Here is a 20,331-nt window from a genome sequence, read left to right on the forward strand (position 1 = left end):
AGTATAATTCTTTTCGGGGAAATCAATGCAAGACGATCCCATTCCAATTTGTCGCTTGACAATCCGGTTGGATGATGCAAACTGCACAGATGATAGCAGCTGGAATTACGTGCATTCACAAATGAGCTTTCTCCAAACGTAATCCAGAAACCTGAGTGGTCATCGAGAAGCCTTATCAAGAGGTGCATAAGTAATCTTCATTTTGTTTTCTTGTCTTGTCTTACTTTTTTCTTTTCTTTTTGGTTAACAAGGTTGACTCACTTTTAATTTTGTTTATGGTCTGTTGTAATATGCACAGAGCTCGGGCCTGACAACACATAATATTTGCTTTTTGATATTATCAAAAACTTACTGCAATGGCTTGATTTTTCTGAAGACAAGAATGGAAAGGAGCGGATAAAAGGCTTTTGACCTTAAAACTACGCTGCAAACCACTCCAACGAAAAACTCTCTGACGTAGGTGGAAGGCAAGAGAAAATACCTCGGCATATTAACACGATTATAAAATGTCAAAAACCTCCTCGTCTTTAATGGAGGATTAAACTGTTTCTGTGTCAAGACATTAGCTGTAGATCAACGGTGGATCATGGACGGGCGCTCGATGACGTCTGCCTCGCACAATCTCAAAAGTCAAGAGTGATCGGCCCCAGATATTGACATTAAAGCGACTTGGTGAGGTGAATATTTTTGTTTTCGTTCAGTGGGGAGTACAGCACAAACAGTAGTAGTGTAATGTCAAATTCCCTTCTTCTTTTTTTTAACTTGTGGACCACTTTTTATAAGCAAAATCAAGAATATTGAATGGACATTATTGATGCTCAATAATTTTGGAAAACTGTTGCTTCCCAAATTTGGTGATATACATCTATCATCTCATCATAATTGTTTTCCTACTTTTATTTCATTTGTTGTTTATTGGTGTGTTTTTGTTTGCTCTAGTAATCTAATATATTGTAGAGACGTGCTGCATGCGTGTACTGGTTCGCACACACATGGTACAAAGTACGCACGATTATTTTTCGTTCCGAATGTGCACAAAAGGACAATTCCAGCATATGTAATGTCCATGACTGAGCTTTGAGGAGCTCAGTGAATAAACCTGAAGAAAATGTATTTTTAAAATCTTATACATCCATCACTTAGAAATGGTCAAGGCGATAACAGACTAGGAGTTTTGGATCATTTCTCTGAATCAATAGGCCAAAAAAAAAAAAGTCTCCGGTTTCTGGTATGCGCGCGCGTCGCCGTAGCCATGCACGTCAGCAAAATGAAAAAGTTTTTTTCGATGAAAGATGATGTCTCAAAACCGCCAAACTCACTGGTTTTGACTGGAATCCTGCTGCTGCACAATTTTAACGTGTTTTTAGATTGGGTTATGGTCGAGAATAAGCTTTATGTGGCCTCTCTGGACTCCCATATATTTGCACTAAGTTTAGTCGGGCACCATTTGCAGTCATCAGCCGACATTTGAAGCAAAAAAATCAGGTAAAAAAAACCAAAAAGCCGCGTCGCCGCACCATTTTTTGGGCAAGCTCCATACCAGAAACCGGAGACTTTTTTTTTTTTGGCCTTAATTCGATATCATTGCTAACTGGCTCTGTCACAGACATTACACTTCCTTTCATAACGCTGGAATTGCCCAAAACAGTTGCGACTGCGCATAAGAACCAGACGCCATTGGAAATGCATTTGAATGTCCCTCCGAGTGGTCTCCCCCAACTCTCCCTTTGTAACCGTTGAGGGGGTGCTTTACTTTACACAGGGCTTGACGCTCTTTGAAATTGAAGAACAAAGAATGACTAAGTCAGTGGGTTCGTTCCCAGGGTGGTGGATTCTGAGGGATTTAGAAAGGTTCCAAAATGCCGAGGTGGGTGAGGGTTTTAGGGATCAACCTCTTACTTTGAGTAGAAGCTCGTATCTTGGTATTCTCTGGATGGGTTGGATGATCAGGTCGTCCAGATTCAGCCTCTCCTTGTGTTCCTTGGTGCGTTCCTGAAATACCAATTTCAAAATTAAAAAAAAAAATTTAAAAATCAAAACCCAAAATGACAATCAAGATCAAGATCAATTTCAAGTTACAAATCAAAATAAATTTCACATCTAAAACCCAACAACAATTTAGAACTTCAACTGCATCAAATCCAAACTATAAATATACAGAGTTGTCTTCCATTGTACTTTGATGAGAAAGAGGTGGTTTTTTTTAAAAACAATGTATATATTCAAATACAGTACATACAAGAAAAACCGTGAGTTAACTTACGGATAAGTAAGAGAACAGAAAAGTGCTTGAAACACAAGGAATGGGCAAAAATTGAGCTGTTTGCTCTTTTTGAGGGAGCAGGACTCATGGATTAAAAAAAGGTAACATTTCAATTTTGAGGAAATGTAGAAGTGCTTACCTCCAGAAACTTGAAGAAGGCGGGTTTGGTTGAAGCCTTGCTGATGAGCTCTTTGGCACGGTTGAAGTTGTTGGTGAATGCAGTGTACGTATCTAGCACAGGCTGTTTGGCCATCTGTAAGGGGAAAACAAGCAGCAGTGAGATAGGAGTACTCAGAATGCCTCGTATTTATTCTAGTTAATATTTTAATGGAGTGCACAGTGGTCAGTTGAGGTGCGCAACTGTTCCACCATCTACTACAATTACAATAAGCATAAGATTAGTTTCATTAACCCTAACCTTTCAAAATCCTCTCTGCAAAATGGAGGATTTTGCAGGATTGAGGCCATATGGCACAAATGAGCGGCTGATTTTGGAGGATGCACTGTGTCAAGGTCTAAGGCCGGACCTTGAGTTGTTTATGCTCAGTCTAGTACTTGAAATCCTCTACACTGCTCTAGGATGTCACTGGCTCTGCCTCAACATATTGACAGTGATTGCTGGAGGATTTTGCAGGATTGAGGCAGTGGTCACCCCTCCAAGGACCACATTCAAGATTGAGACTGTATGCAAGTTTTACATGGAGGCAGTTGGAGGATTTGGAGGACTGAGGTTGCATCATAGCAAAAATGCCTAGGGGGTTAGGGTTAATATGAGGCTGCATCTGAATTACTTGGATATAGCCTGTAATAACACAAGGGAAGTGGATTCCACAACTTTCAAAAGAGCTTTTTTTTAAGATGACAGTTTGGTGTTTCAACTGCGCAAAGGCGCAATGTTATGGGTCACAGGTCATACGGAATAACCGAATGCTCAGTGAAGGCGCATGAAAGCGCAAGGAGAAGCTTGAAGGACACTGGCGCGTTTACTATGAGCAGAATGGGCATTTGCGTAACATCACCGTTACAAGACGTTGACGCTTATCCTGAATGACCTTTGGTCTGGACTACTTTATTGAGACATGGAACTTTGGCATGGGACCCAGCCAGAGATTCCCTGATGTGTACAGCAGCTGCACCCTCAAATGTCAGGAAAATAAATGGGCATTGTGAACAGAGAGAAAAATCATAAAGTAATTTTAGACAATTCAGGTGCTGGGCATCCAGCAAGAGGTTTCTTTTGCAATGCTTTTCAGATTCCTTTTAAAGGTCACCTTTTCAGTTTTAATACTTCTAAACTTGATTTTTCTATAAGACTTTTGCCAAATTCTCAGTGTTACTCTCAGCTGAATGTACACCTCAGAAAAAAAATTGCAACCAGAAACTTCTGAATGTTTGGAACAAACTAACTGGGAAGATTATGAAATGTAACTGTTATCTTGTCTAGGAGCCACGTATCAACATTTTTGTCATTGCAATCTAAACAGGCTGGTACCAGCTGAGACTGATTCATTTTAGAGAGATCTTTGTAACAGGCTTTCAGGGAACACATCCAAGATGGCTACACCTCATTTACCACTGACGTGAAAATATCACAGCACGCATGGGTAATCGTTCTGAACCACTGTTTTGACAATCACTCATTATGCAATCTGATGAGAAAGATTGAAATCTAAAACATAGCCTCTCCGATCAGGCCAGGGAACTTTTTGTCTGGTTGTTGACTGTTTACATCTAGCCTGATAACCAAAACAAACTCATCTTGCGGCATTTATCACACAGCGCGGACGGCTTTATGACACGCCTAGTGGCAAAACATGACAAAATATTTAATCGCGCGTTGAGGGTTTCACACCTTATCAATAATAAAGTGGTCCAATTATGCCAGAGCTCTCTGTCAAAGTTCCGTTGTGCTAAACGTAAAATCTTGTTTCTGACAAGAAAATGGGGTAGATTTAAAATTCTGAATTTGACTCATGTGCGTACAATTTCTTACTATCTGAAATTATTTTGATGTATTATCTTGCATTTAGAAGTACCCCACTCCTGTTAAATTACTGTCTACTTAACTAGAGCTTTTTATGTACATATCGTGCCTCTGCATTATGTATTTTGTGTGTGGTTTATCATCACTGATTGTTCCTGGACTGTGAGAAATAACTGATATCTCAAAATGAATTGATAATAAAACAAACAATGTTTATAGTGTGTATGAATGACTGCACACAGCGCGGCATGCCACAAGCTGTAGGCCATGTCATTGACAAATTTAAGGAAGAGCATATCAGAAAGAATAAGTTAAACACTTTTAAGTATCTTTGGCTGCAGTCAGTTTTATCGGCCACATACAGCTGTTGTTGTTTTTCCCAGCAGAATTAGCACATTTACATGGAGAGAATTACATTCAACATGTAGATTGTTTATGGGCAGTTTCACGGGAAAGGTTGCAAAATGAAAAATAGGAAATCGATGCTTTATTTCATAGGAAGACTTTGTTGGAATTTGCTGGTTTCTGTCTCACAAGGACCGTCATGTTGTAGCAGTCTCCAGAAAAAAAATCGCAGCTCTACGCATTACGGTTTTCAAATTATAAGCTCACATGGGTGCTAAAGCACAAGATTTGGAGTCTCATTCACATTTTCTAGAAACTGCAATTGATGAGAATTAAAAATGAATGCCATGGGAACCACCCAGACTTGCAAGGACATTGAAGTATGTCCCAAAAATATGTACACCAAATTTCATTAGGATTGGCCAACTCGTTCTTTCTTAATGCCGTTTTGAGTGAGACATTGATGTGTTTGTTAAACGTTTTTTCAAAATGTCCTTTCCTGAACATGGTATTTTTTCCCAGAATTAAAAGAAAGAATACACAACTTATTGCCTGTCAAAATGACGCTACACACTCCAGTAATCAAGTATAAAAAGATGGGACTTGGATAATCACAAGTAAATTTGATACAGCAGCAGTCGCATATGCCATGCAAATGTTTGTTAAAAATGTCCTTTCCTGAACATGGCCCCCTTTTTTTTACAGGAAGTCAGAGATAAAACTTTTTTGACATAAACATGTACCTAGGGGTGTACTTACTAGATTTAACAGACTACAAAAAGAATCAGACTCGAACCTTGCTTGCTGTCATGTCATTGTCGTTAAACTGCATTGTCCTTTCCTGAACATATAGTTTAACAGAGTACTTGGCAAAACCATGGTTGCAGAAATTTGATGAAGTTTATGCTTATATTGTCTGTAAAGTTTATGTTCTAAAATTAAAACCAACTAAATGGCAAGAAAGTGTTAATGTTTTGTTCTTACAGGTCATTTACTCACTCATGTTTACACACAATATGAGTAAGCATATATGCATATACATTTATCTTTACAAGTCACACTTAAATCCAATATTTGTCAGGAATTGGCTAATTTACAGTTTCAAACCATCCCTTCCACAAAATACACACCTTAGTTTGAGTAAATGTAATCAAAATTTACTGTTTTAGTCTAGTTTCTGTGTATTCATGTGTTCAGGAAAGGACACTTTTTTTTAACAAGTTTAACAACATCTGTTATACATTGTACTGCACTTTTTTAACAATTCTTTCTGTGTGCAGCCATTTCATTAGTTTAATTGCTATGAAAATTGGAACAGTCAAGCTTATCATGCACTGATCATGCACAACTTGTTAAAATGTGTGTCCTTTCCTGAACATGTTTGAAACATTTAACAAGGAACAAGTACAGATACACAAGAACCTTCCTCAGTGCATACATGAACTACGTACGTGTGTACAAGTTCTTTAACCCTAACCCCCTAGGCCCTTGTTGCTTATAACCATCCTCAATCCTCCAAAATCCTCCAAAATTTTCCAAAATTTTGCAACTCCGCCTAAATTTTTCAAAATTGTCAGACAGTCCTGCCTCAAAATGCATTCATCCTCAATCCTCCAAAATCCTCCTCATCCCAAAACTTTGCACTCGTGTTTAAATGAAGGATAACCAACACCAAATCCTTCAAAATCCTCAGACAGTCCTGCCTCAAAATGCATTCATCCTCAATCCTCCAAAATCCTCTTGTGCTTCAATCACCATTCATCCTCAATCCTCCAAAATCCTCATGTGCTTCAATCACCATTCATCCTCAATCCTCCAGAATCCTCATTTGATTCAATCACCATTCATCCTCAATCCTCTAGAATCCTCCAAAACCGCCAGGAGGATTTTGGAGGAGTGAGGTGGGTTAGGGTTAAACTGTTTTGGGCTTGATGTGCCTATTCCTTAGATCCCATTTTATAAAAAGCGCCATGCTGACTGATTTTTTTTTTCCATTGGATAGTACAGTGTAATTATCTAGGCATTTCTTTGTGGGGCATGTACCGGTACATGTATATATCAGTGTCTCAATACAAAGTTATGTTTCGCCAGCAGTAGGCCTAATTATAGCCTAATCATTTGAATGGACATTACTTCAGACTAACTTTATTGTCATGCAGGAAATGCATGGTGCTAGTACCAGTATGCTAAACATTGTTAAATAGTTTGTCCTTTCCTGAACGTAAATTTAGTTAGGTGGAGCAATAATAAGGTACAAACTGATCTGCCTCACAAATGTATAGCCTCCCAACTCTAGTTTTATGGTTATATTTCTTGTAATGTTGCTTCATAAGATCAAACTTGACTGAATGTAGTAATTGTTAAAATTGTTGTCCTTTCCTGAACAAAGTAAACTCTTTTCATAGCAATTATAAAGACCATGGTAACTCTATAACGCAGCACACTATAAACACAATTTCTTTGCCAATTGTTCTACCATGTATACAGCCCTTGAACAAAAGTGCAAATAATCAGCAGGCTACATGGTTTTCTGTAAAACAGAAATGAAAGTTTGTGTTTCAAGGAAAAGAGAGCTATAAAATTGAATTTTTTTTGTCAGTATATGAGATAACGTGGTATTTTTCTAGCCTAGAGTGCATTAATATTCAAGACATGACTACTGTGATGACTATCAATCATTTTAAAGCAACTCTAAGCATGTTTGAGATGTGGAATTAGCAGTTTATGATACCTACCTTTATTCGACAAATTTTATGGTCTGCAAAGTGTAAAGTGCCTTAAAATTGAAATGAAAAAATGTTTAAGCCTTGACTTTAACATTTTCTAGTACCTTTATGTATGTACTTTCAACAAATAAACATGTTTTATGGATACAACAAGTTTCATTTTTGACCCCCCATGAGACTTTTTTGCAACCTTTCCCGTGAAACTGCCCTTAATAAGATTGAAAACGTTGAAAGATTGAAAAAGATCTTTTAAATTGAAGCCTTTCCCTCTTTTAAACTGAATTTTTATTCTTGATGGCCCGTGGAGTACCCACAGATGCCGTTTGAATCGCAGATACACGACACGAAGCACTTGTTCCCGGGATACCCGTTACTATGACAGGAAAAGAGTCATAAACCAAGAAATTATCAGTGCAGTGTTTCTTTATTTCTTTACTTCTGGACTGGAGGGGGGGAGGAGGAAAGAAATATAAGCTTGGATACGGTATCCTAGCAACCATGGATGAGCATGCTGAGACCTGATATCATTGTGATTAGCCGGATGCAGGTGTGAAGAACGGGAAAAGCGGAGATTAAAAATCAACTCTCCGCTAAAAAGCACAGTGACTCCAGGGGGAAGTGTGAATTTAGTACGGCAATTGTTTAGATTTCTCTCCCAAGGCTAACCAAAACTATGTCACTACCCAGATTTTTTGTTCTCCGTTTTTTTCTATAAATAGTTATTTGGGCTTGAAAAGCCGCTGTGTTGCCGCTGTGTTCCAGATTTCATGGAGGAAAAGTAATCAGTCTTGGTAACTGCTCTCTTTACTTTAAGAATGCCTATATTTTGTAAAAAATGCTCTCATAAGTGTTTAATTACTAATAATAATAAGACAAAATGGCATTTAAGGTTTATTTCCTCTGATACATAGCGTTTATTCTGTATGTGTGTGTTAGGGAGTAGGACTGTCAGCAACGGTTGTTTTAGTTTTGCTTTATTGGGGGGGGGGGGGAGGCAGAACTTAAAACCTCCAAAAACTAAACAATTTGAACTTTTATGTTTTTACAGAAAGCTGTTATAAATTGGTCAAGTTGCTTATAGTGGACCAATGCCAACACTTCATTGTCTGCCTCTCCGATCCTTTCTCATCAAAATTCTACACGAAGCATAACCAATCCTTTACGTAAATAGATAAAAGCTGACGCTCAGTAAGAAAAACATAAATATGTGTATGCTACTGTTCTAAAATGTATCCATTCCCTCAACATCCCTGGAGACAACAGATCTGGCAACATGCTCTCCGCACGTATGCCACACGCTCGTAATCTTATTCCGAATGTTCTGCAGCTCAGAACCCGTAATGCCTCGACTGAGAACTCTACCCCTTGGGCCATTATTAGACGGACTGCACTCACTCACACACATCGTTGTACTCGCACTGAAAGCAAACACATATCAAGCCGGTCCTGGCATTTTTTTCCCCTCCTCTGCTCACCAACATCCCTGGATGCCATATGATGTATGTGGCATTTATTTCTCTGTGTCTATATTTGGCGCTTTCTGGCCAATCTGGCCGGCTAGCCTAGCAACAAAGGCGCGGTGGATCCGCTCATACTAATCACTGTGTCGAGAGAGTGCGCAAAATGCATTGTGGGTTGAACAATGAGTTTGTACTTTTTATACCTTTCTGCCATGGAAACGCTATGAATCAAAATTCTGAACGCACTTTCCAGCTCTCATGTGTTTTAAATTAAAATGAAAGGGAAAATTATAGGCATAAAAATAATTCTGGGAAAATATCCCTCCCCCCCACAATTTTATTTTTTGCAGATACCACACAAACAATCTACTGTCCTTTATGCTAACGTGTGCACAATGATAAACCACCAATTAATATACAACATTTGCTTTTGTTGTAATTTTCAGAAATGGATGGATTCGGGGGTTGGTATTTACAAAAAAAAAATTGTTACACTGACCCGTTTAACATTTTGTGATCACAGATACTGGAAAAACCAAGGAAAAAACGCTGTTCTCGTAATCTGGTACCGTGACCCTACTTCAGATGAAACGGAGCAATTTATAGACGTCAGAGAATTGTCAGGTCACTGAGGTCAGGGAACCAGACTAGCTGGCTTGCAACCGTCCACGATGTCGAACAAAATGTGGACTAACTAAATTTTGTAAATTGGGGGCAGTATTTAAAAAAAGGTTGTTTTGTTTTCCAACGATAATCAGCCGACCATCATTGGAAATTATACAAAACATTCACTTTTCTTGAAAATGACAGCACACTAGGACGATGCCATGATTTCACAGGATGCTTGAGACTATTATTCACTTACAGTCAAGTGAGGTATTCCATGATCATTTGGTAATTTTGTTTTTGATGTTTGCAAATGTTGTATATTACCTTTAAAGATGAAAATACAACAAAGCTCCACAGTTTTTCCAAGGTTCTTCAGCCACAACTCAATGCAATATGTATGCACATCTAACCCTACAATTGATCAGTTTTTCTTTCTTTCTTTGAAAAAAAAAGAAGACTTTTTATTTTCAAGAAAACCTCTAAATCTGAGAGGGTCTTGAAGCAGCATTGCATCTACTTGCACATGTAGCAGACTTAAGATAAGGTCTAGTTAGTAACTCACTAGTCAACTTCATATAGCGTATATAAACCAGGATACCTAGTCCCTCATTACCGTCATCATTAATTCATTCTTAAAACAGTTACGACACTTTGATTGATATGCAGCGATAAAACAAAATTGCAAGCAAGCTTGGCAAGGTGAAGATAATCATCACACACAGACTCAATAACGTGCTCTCAATGACGCAGAAAAATTAGTCATAGGAGTGTGATCGTGGATCATGTTACATATCGAATTATTCATCTTGCGTTGTGCCAAGAGCAAGCAATGCGTAAAAAAGAAAATAATCTTTGCCATGGCAAGATACATATACAGCATCTGCTGTCAGCACAGCTGGTGTATTTTTTGGGGGGCTGGGCACTAGAAATGTGTACAACAGTGATATGTACATGTAGGCTACATGTGAAAGTTCTTGCAAAAAGAAATCATATGCGCTAAACAAACTTGAATACAATGCGATTTTGACTACAAGTACATGTACATTTTGAATTTTCACTGTAGCTGTTGAAACTTTGGGGAAGATGAATTTCAGGAATGTGTAATTAACAACTGGCCAAACCTGGAATTACGTTTACTGATATAACCTTTCCCTTGCATAAATTTACTGCAGTAAAAATGAAAACTATTTCCAATTTGAATGCAGCTTTAATGTAGGTATACATTCAGCGCAGTAAATGGTAATGGTATGATAGAGTTTAATGTCTTTCTGAACTGACGCAAAAGGATACTTGCTAAATAATGGATGTGTGCTTTTGCATAATCACAGGCAGTAGCCAAACAAATAAGTTGTTTAAATTATAATATGAGGGATGTATTTGGGGGGAAAGACGGAGGGGGGCCGCAGAACCGCTGGTGGCTGATTGATGTGCAGATTACAGCCAGGATGAGGCAAACTAGTTTAGAAGTCAAACTGATGGATGGGTGGCGCCGTGCAGCAAGTGCAAACCTAATCCCAACACACTCTCAATACTAGGAAGCCATTCTTTAATACAGAAGTTATACACTGTCACTCTCGTTCTCTCTCTCTGCTTGTGCAGTTTTGTTCCATTTTATTCTTGATGGAAAATCTTTCATCACTATTTTCAATTTTTATAAATTTTCAAATTTTTTTTTTCATGTCAAGCAATAAAACTGCTCAAAATCTTAAGAAGGGTGAAGTTTCAGCTCAGTGGATGCTATACATACATGTGTACGTGTTGAGAAAACAGAGAAAACGCATGAACAATGTTTGAGGTCTCGTAACTGGATACTGTTACTATTAAAAATGCACGCCAAAAAAAGAAGAAAAACAGTGCCCACAGGCACATTTTCTTCAATGATTATTTTCTTTGGAATGATACCATTTCAAGTGGAATAATTTCACAAGGTATTTGGTATCAGTTTTATCTTTACTTTTAGCAAGGACGTTTTCGCTAAATCTCTAGGTACGTTTCCGGGTAATTACGAATGTTCCCACGAGCCTTTTAAGAGCTCTGGCAAGTACACGTCAAAGACTCCTGCTCTTCGGAAGAACATACTGAACAGACAATTCAAACAACTTGTTAGGTCTTTCCAGCAGGGCATCTAACTCAACATCTGACGTTTCCTCTCTCATCAACACCTTGCCTATGAAGTGTCCAAAATTGAACAACAGTTGATCCAATATCACGCAGCGCTGCAGAGTAATTGAGCTGTCTGATTTGACTGCATTCAGAAACAGGTACATTGATCCGCCAGGGGTGATCGACCCACCAACCTAACTGCTCAAAGGACAGACCTTAATCGTGTTTCTTGTCCAGTTCCCCGAAGGTGACAACCATTGACAATTGACAGAGCAATGTTCCTTCAATAATTGATGTCAACCTACATTTAGAGTTGTTTTGCCATTATGTTTACTTTTCCATGTCTAACTCGACTTTGTTGACTATACGAGGGGATGACTTTTGGCAAAAATGAAGAAACTTAAGATTTTGGAAACATTGCCCTTGTTACCATTAAAACAACGACTGAGCCATGTGAATACTTTCCTTTCTGCGCTGTCTCAAAATGATTTTAGACCATCAATCATTTTCAAGCATGATTGACTATGATCAAAATTGGCAATAAATTTAACAAGTTCAAAATGCAAAGCAATAATGTAATGTGTAGCGCTGCCAGATTTTTTTTTTTTTAAATGAGTTTATTTATTTCTGGTAATAAAACCAAGGATTCCTCAAAAGGGCCCTAGGCACTGTAGTTCGCAAGCCTGAAGAAACCTGTAGTGAGAAGACAACGATAAGAAATTACAGTTTTAGAGGTGGGAGGGAAAACCCAGAAGAATATTCTGGTGAAAACCCATGAAACCAGGCAGGGACTGAAAACCCAATCCACATATGGGCCCAGGCGGGATTCGAACCCGGGTCACAGCGGTGGAAGGCGAGGAAAGTACCGCTACGCCAACTTGAATAGCCTTCTACTCCTGAATCTAGACTGGATGGCCTGTGATTGACTTGTCGTGACTTCTTAAAATTCTTGGTCTTTGGTGCGACTACACCAGTCGCCATTGCTTACCGACGCGCTGATGATGTCGCCGATCTTCTGGGTGTCGTGCCAGTGGTTGATGCGCATCTGCAGCTGCTGCAGGAAGTTCTCGTGGCAGTTCAGGATCTCAGGCAGCTTGTAGAACATGACGTCCACCATGCCTGGATCACTGCAGAGGTGGGAATACTCGGGACTCTTCAACGGTCTCATGTAACTCTGCAGGAGGGTCAATGAAAGAGAAGAGTACATAAACATAATTCAAAACTAGAAACAATATGCTGTTATGGCGTATCAAGTTGTAAAGATTCTAAGACGGCTAACTGACTCTAAAGTAATGTTTACATCACTACTTATCGTCCATTTTCTCACTATAGTACCTGGTAATTCTTGGCAATTCTCAAACAAACTGAACTAGTTATTTCACTGAAAATTAGAACATCCAATGTTAAAAGCAATAGCTTAGCATATTTGATAATCCTCAACAAATCCGACAAAGTAATATCATTACTAATAAAGATGTTTCAATTTAGATTATTAATAAAATCCAGCGTATTATATTGTAACATTTGGTCTCAATGAAATAGAGTAGGAGTCAAAATTTCAAACCATACAGGCTTTAGTGAGAACACGAAATAATTGCACATCCTTAAATTTACAAAACGGACATGGGTTTCATCAGTGTACAACATCTGGATCAAACACCGACTTTATTAAAAAAGCAACCTTGTATCAAATTGCCGTAGGACAGAAAAAGGGGAGAACACAGCAATATCCTGAACCCTTCACTCAATGTTACAGCTCAAGGAATACATACGATGGAATGTCCAAACTAGGACCGTTGTCGGTCCTGGTCTGTTTCTTGCTCAGAACGGACTGCGGAGGAAACGTGTCAGCAGGATGGGTCCTGCGGGAAATTTACAGATCTCGGGCTCTTCCCCCTTCCTGCTTCTAAATTGACCTGAAGAACCCCCGCTGAAAGACGACACTGAACTCCAACGTTGAAAGACTGGGAATCTTAATTGGTGCAACGGGTGATGAAGTGTCCAGATTTGGGCAAATGTCAACCCACTGTGGCAAGACGTTGCTATTCAAAGTTGACCCTTTAAACTGTTTTCATGTTTTGGCAAAAGCTATTTTTTTTTAACAACAGGAGACAGAAGAATGAGTAGCATATGTACATTTCAGTCAATTTGTTTAGTGGGCTCGGGTGAACAGATCAATGAAAATAAGACGCAAACAACCTGTTTGCAAAGAAGATACAAGTGCAGAATAGGTGGGTGGGGAGATGCTGGCGCGGATATTGCAATGTGAGAAAAAAAAATGACACCATCAGGATTGTGGTTCCTGAGCACTGGTCTGTTACCTGCAATGCAACCCAGGGGATGCATGTCAAAATGAACCAAAAAGTGAATGCATCCTTCGTGTACGTACATGTACATGTTCAATAATTATTTGTAGTGGAGTAAGCGGCCAGTGTTTAAAAATATGCACTTACTCTGCTTGTTTCTTTGGATCTGTTCACTAAATTGATGATTCCAAGACAGAGAATGAATTTGAGAGTGGGGCAATTCCAACATTACAAAAGAAAATGTAAAGTGGTGACAGAGCCAAACCATGATATCAAATTAATGATTCAAAAAATATTCAAAAACTCCTTGTCTTTAATCTCTTTGACAAAACTAGATGATGGATGTATACGATTTGAAGAAAAACCATTTTCAGGTTTATTCACTGAGCTCTTAAATTAAAGTAGAAAACAAAAAGTCTGATTTGTAATGTCCATGACGCTGGATTTGTCCAATGGTTATAAATAGCTAAAGTAAAACCTCAAAAAGGTACCTGTGGATAGACACAATCCGCGACTTAATCTAAGGTGGGTGGATTGTTCCATCGGCGACATTTGGCATGTAGGGTGGGTGGTTCTAACATGACTAGGAAGGGGAAAGGGAGCTTACATATAGTGCCTTCCAGGAAGGGGAATTCTTGAAGGTGAGAAATGTTCCCTTTTATTAATATACGGGAATCAATATGTGCTTGGCCGATTTTAAACAAACTCGTTTAAAGCTGGCTTGGGCCCTGGATGCTGATAATGATAATGGCCCGAACTGAAGGCGAGGGACATTATCGGCAACCAGGCCCAAGCCGGTTTTAAACGTTCTTGCTTAATACCGGCCAATCACACATTTATTCCCATTCATAAATACCTTTCGATTAAAAAGTCAAAACAAGTCAAATGTATAAATTTCAACCCCTCTAGCTATGTTTATGGCATGTGCCTCTCGCGAGAAATACTAACAAATCTCCTTATATATACAGGAGATTGGCAAGCGCGTGGCGCGTACTGCATGATGTGGCACAGAACGCAGTGGTGCTGGTGTAGTCTGAATTGAGGACTCTATGAAATACGGACTCACTGGTAGTATTGCGCATGCCTAAGTGAAGATTGTGAACGTTCAACCAATAAAAGAGAAAAAGGGACCGGATTTCAGAGGAGTCCAAATTTCATGTGACACCGGAAAAGTGTTTAAAACCAGCCAGTCGGAACAACATTGGCCTCCAAAGTACGATGCCACGACCCTTAACATTCATCACAGTGATAAATGTACCTGAAGCCAAGCGTGCCATTTTGGAATTTTCAAAATGCAAGCGCGGTGCCCGTACCTTTAACTAAACAAATGCCTGAACCGGTGTCCAGGAAAGCAGGTTCCTTATTTGAGACCCACGTTTCTCCCTGCAGGTTTCTTGTGCCGAAATGCACTCAGCGTTTCGGTCGATGTTTACAGAGCGGTCCCTAATGTTCCCCGGTGCCCCGCGCAGGACGACCAAGGAACACTTCATCCATTATCCATTGATGACATTTTTACGCCTAACACCTCGGATTTTAATGTATGCCCACAGTCGTTCAACATCGCTGGCTTGTGCCCATTATGAGCCGGGGTGTTGCTTTATAGTCTGAAGATGAGCCATCATAACATGGATTGGTTATTTTCATTGAAACACCCCCACCCCCACCCCAAAAAGAAATATCACAAGATACGAGTGTATAAACTCAACCTGCGGTACATTTCAAGTCCTGTATTTGTCTTAATTTGCTCACCAAATGTTACTTTTTCAATTTACTTTCTCAAGAAACTAATTCTGAATATGAGCAAATCTAGCAAAATTGTGGGTATGTATATAAAGCCCTTGATATAGCATTTCAAAAGTCTTTTTCTTATTGGGACATCAGCAATCCGAAGATGCAGCTTTTGAATAAAATATACTTTGCAATCTTTTGAACTCTGACATTGTTGGTCACAGCTTTTTTGTTTGTTTACCAAACATCCCAATTTCTTTAATCTCTTTTATCAATAAAATACCAAACAGCTATTGTGAATACAGCACCTGATCCATCAGGTACTGACACAAGATTGACCCCATCGCAGAGATAATCAATGCATTAATCAGGTCGACGGTCGACCCTCAGACAGACGTCCAGCTCTTCAAACTGAAGTATAATATCCCCCAAAATATGACTTGTCTAGCCAGAAGACCCATTAACAACACAATAAAAGACTGCCACCATACAGCGAGACATGCTGACACATGCACAGTTCATCACACTTGAAGCTACTCAATGCGGCGGCGCGCAAACTCCAAGCCCCAAATGCCTTCACGACGACAACCACAGGACATCGTGTTTCTAATCAGAAATTCCAAAATTAAGCCTTTAAGAAACCACATACATTGTAGCAAGGTTGGATAAATCTAAACTTTTATTGGTGCTATCATGAAACCCCCAAAGTCTATACAGATACTCCAATAAGGAGCCATATTAATCTTCATAAAATATTTGATGTGGTGCCAAAATATTTCTATTTGGTGACTGCAAGGAGAAGAGTTTGGGGGGGGGGGGGGGGTGTTGGCGGGGTCATCCACGGTTATGCAAACACTTGCTATACCAGGGCTCCAGTGGTGTTGGTGTTATCTTCTTGTCTGACTAGACAGGCTCCAAAGCAGTCATTTATTTTGGGGGGCGAGGCGGGCAGATAAAAAAATGGCTGGCTGAAATTTACTTTTCTGTTTTGACCTTTCAATCTCAAATCGATTCTTTGTCATTCAAGTGTACAATAAAAGAGTTAACTACAGGCCTCTTAACACTACTGGTCACTTATCCATGTTGAAATCAACATGGGGCTATCATGAGCGGAACCAGTTCCGATCTAACATGGGTCAGTAAGGCACACTGTTCTCACTTATACTGGTGCATCCACAGGTCAGGCGTAGATTTTGGATTTTTCTACCTGGGAAGAGTGATTTTAACCCTGGTTCCGACCAGGGCTGAATTGTGCCTACATGTATGTGGAGCACTGTTCCCGTGTAGAAGCCGTGTTGGATTCCTGCTAGTGTGAAAGGGGTTCCTGAAATCTCAGGGTGCAACTCAGGTCCTACTCCAATTTTTTATCGTGTGCAAGGGCTTCATTTTTTTTAGCACCCAATGACCATTGAGCTAGGTTAACAGTGAAAATGATTTTTAAAAAGATTTCTGCCAAGCACAAACAAGATCAATTTACAAAATGCTGGTTTTAGAGAAATGTGTGAACAAGAACTGCAAACCACACTTTCTCACCATACATGTACCAATGTATATTTCCACAGTTGGTAGGCTACCGTATCTAGCAGGACTCTATTAAATTATTCTTCCATAAAGTAAATCCTGTCCTCAAGGTTCGCCTTTCCCTAATAGTCAGGGTCCTAATGCCTTCCTGATCCAGTCAATCTGGACCCCTAAGCCCCCCATGTCTCTCCTTAAACCCCTCTGACAAATGACCGGTGTTCTTCGGGCAGGCTGAAAGGATCCACACACGCTGCCCTGGTTCCCCCAGCCATGCTCCACCTAAATGACATGTCCAGAAGAGACAGCTTAAAGTTCTCAATGGAGGGGCAAAGTTGAAAACGGGATTTGATGTAGACTTGGGTCAGGGCCTAATTGCAACTGAAGGAGAGTAGAGACTGGCCTGTAGTATATTTTAATGTTGATACATGTAGGTTTTCCCCTGGATAAAAGAGAGTATTATCCAAACAATGTAGGAATCCAAGTACCAGAATGGGCCTTATTCACCAGTCGGCCATATTGAATTGAAAGTGAGGTAAAAATCTTAATTTTTGAACCTTGTGGAGGGAAATGAAAGCAATTTAATTTCAGTCTGCTTCGATGAATAATTTCAAATTTGTAATTAGGGCTGTGCCGAATATCCGAATATTCGATCGATTATCTAATATTCGAATATTTTTTTCCAAATTCGGATATCCGGATGCAAAATATATGGAAAAAAATAAGGGAAAAAATTAATTGTTTTATTTTTAAAAATGCTTTCTAGGCTTGTTTTAAGGTGATTTCAGACACTCAAAGACAGCCGATATGCCCAACAGCCAGTTTAGAATCCATCCTAGAATATGGAAATAGAGTTTTAACGAATAAATATTATTAATGTGCCAAGTTAGCATTCTTTGTAATTAAACATTCCTTAATAATAACAGCAAGATTAAAAAAAAATACAGTCAAATAAGGCTGCATTGTGCCTGCAAAAATAGTCTGGCGCCATCCCATTCAACAGTTAAAACTTAATGAAATTCAGGGAACTCGACAAAAATGGCCAACTCGTGAATAAGGCCCATAAAGAAATCCCAACAACCACAATGCTACACTGTACATGTCTACATGTTCTACATGTATCGCAATTCTATAATGTTGGCGATGCATTCAAGAGACTGTTGAGGTGATACATACATGTACTTAAGCAGGAGTCTGTAGAACCCAATAAACGCAGTCGCCTCAAGCAAGCCGAAATGATACACATGCAACCACGTTTTCTTGGTTGCAACTAAATGTACGGTACGCACTTCTCAACCTATTAGCACCTATACTAATTGATGTACATTGTATTTATAAACTGAAGTATCATCAAACCATTGAATGATCACCCAGCTTCGGGCAGTATAGGGATGATAGGCTCTGCCCACAGCAAGCACGGAAGCCAATATTCTTATAAACAGGTGGGCGTATTTTTCTCTAATGGGAGGAAATTTGCTGGCACTATCAAGCACTTGACGGCTTATACTTGATCTATTTGTTAGATGAAAGTCTGTTTTTCTAAGGTGTTTTTGTGGGTCTTAGGTTCTTACAGAGCTACTTTTACATTAAGCGAATGTGTTACGGCAACAGCTAATGTCAAGATGAAACTAAATCTGTTGACGTCAAGACGTTTGGTTAACCTAGCTGAAAGACTCCCTCGCAGAACCACACACAAAGCTCAACAGCAACTTTGCACCTAATAAATATCTTCAAAATTCAAATTCTGTTTCACCTATAGATATTATTTTTTAATGACATGCTAAATTATACACTGGTTGGCAGCCATGTTGGTGATATGGAAAACTGTCCTTGCCTTAATTCCACCTCTCCTGACTTTGCTGAATCCCACCTGGTGCACCAGCTGCAGAGAATTTGCCAGTTCCTGTTTGATTACGTGAGCTTCCTTCAAAAGTTACTCTCTACGGGTTTTTCCACCCACATCTAACACTGACATTTCCCTCACAGCAGTGGAGCGATGATATTTACTTTCAAAGATATTTTGGGTCATAATCAAATTGAGATAAAGCTCAGTCAATGAAAATTATACTTTCAGATGTAATTTGTACATGTATGTGACTTCCTGTTACCCACCAACATCTCTCTTATCTCATTCATGCGAAGCCAACGTCGCTTCTTAATTGAATCTGCACTGAGTGGGAGTTACTGGCGTCTGGTCGACCTGTTGTCCCCCTACTCCACAACAAAGGGCGGCGCTTAACAAACAACATCAACAACAGGAAGAGGAAAGACACAGAGAAATGGCTTACCTTGACGAGGGTTTCCAAGGAGTGGACGTAGCTCTGTTCCGTCTCTAGAAGCGTCTGCATGATGTGTAGCTTGATATCCTGTGGGCAGCAAATGAAACAAGCCGACAATGTCATAACCATTCTTCTTAACAGTACTTCACTCCACTTTCACAGGTTATGTCTGTTTTTTTAAACTGCATTTTTTTCTCACACTCTCCTCAGACAGGTATCATCCGATATGCCCCAATGGAAAATGCAACAGTGGCCGGATTACATGATTCTGAGGAAGCAACCCAGCAGACTTAACCTATTAACAATGGCAGGAAACAATCCCGGCATACGAGGGGGGTCATTTGCACAAGAGAGCTTTTCCAAGATTTTTCCGCATCAGAGTCCCCGGGAAGGTCTCGCCGATTGTAAGCAGAACTTGGCAGGGGCTCAAGACATCCACTGAATAGGACGATACAAGACATTGGTTTATCCCTGACTGCACTGGATGGGGATAACATGCAACCGGTACAGAGCGACCACCGGTAATGAGCGACCACGGCACCTAAGGCTTTCAAAGACTGCAAGGGAAAAACAGTCCCACAGAAAATGGGGGAAATATGGTCCTGGGCTCTGAACTTTTATTTGCTGGGTTAGAATCTGGGCTCCTGTGCGGCCCTAGGGAGGAAATGAGTTTGACAAAATGTCAGGAATAATTTCGCCTAGGGAACCCGCTGGCCCTGCTCTCATTTCCTGGAGGAAAAGGTAACCTCCAAACAGACCCAGAACCAGAGCGAACATTTCCTCACTGGGGGTTCTACCATAATACAGACCCTGCAAAGTGATTGATTGCAAAACGGCTTCAACTAAACTGATGTCTCTATACTAAGGTTCACATTGAACATGCGTACCTCAGGTAATTTTCTTTCAAGACAACTTGACAGGGCTGCATGGCAGAGTAAAAGTCAAGTCTGTTCAGAGTCATTATGGCTCATCAGGCCAGCGTTTTTTTCCACTTAATGTAGCATGAAATG

At 39.7% G+C, this 20,331-nt stretch overlaps 1 protein-coding gene across 3 annotated transcripts in view; it reads right to left on the bottom strand.

The window, feature by feature from the left end:
• Positions 1–19,558, bottom strand: part of LOC119727441 (rho guanine nucleotide exchange factor 17-like) — a 40,565-nt gene extending 21,007 nt beyond the window's left edge. For 2 of the 3 annotated variants that reach the window (XM_038199316.1, XM_038199315.1), the window contains exons 1-4: positions 19,331–19,509; positions 12,479–12,664; positions 2,403–2,516; positions 1,900–1,992 (exon numbers count right to left, since the gene is read on the bottom strand). In XM_038199316.1, coding sequence (XP_038055244.1) covers positions 1,900–1,992; positions 2,403–2,516; positions 12,479–12,664; positions 19,331–19,450 — 513 coding nt within the window. In that variant the 5' untranslated portion in view covers positions 19,451–19,509. The other variant, XM_038199317.1, reaches the window with a different exon arrangement.
• Positions 19,559–20,331: the final 773 nt, after the last annotated feature.

Source organism: Patiria miniata, unplaced genomic scaffold, assembly GCF_015706575.1.
Source record: "Patiria miniata isolate m_02_andy unplaced genomic scaffold, ASM1570657v1 HiC_scaffold_20, whole genome shotgun sequence".
In the NCBI taxonomy this organism is placed as follows: domain Eukaryota; kingdom Metazoa; phylum Echinodermata; class Asteroidea; order Valvatida; family Asterinidae; genus Patiria; species Patiria miniata.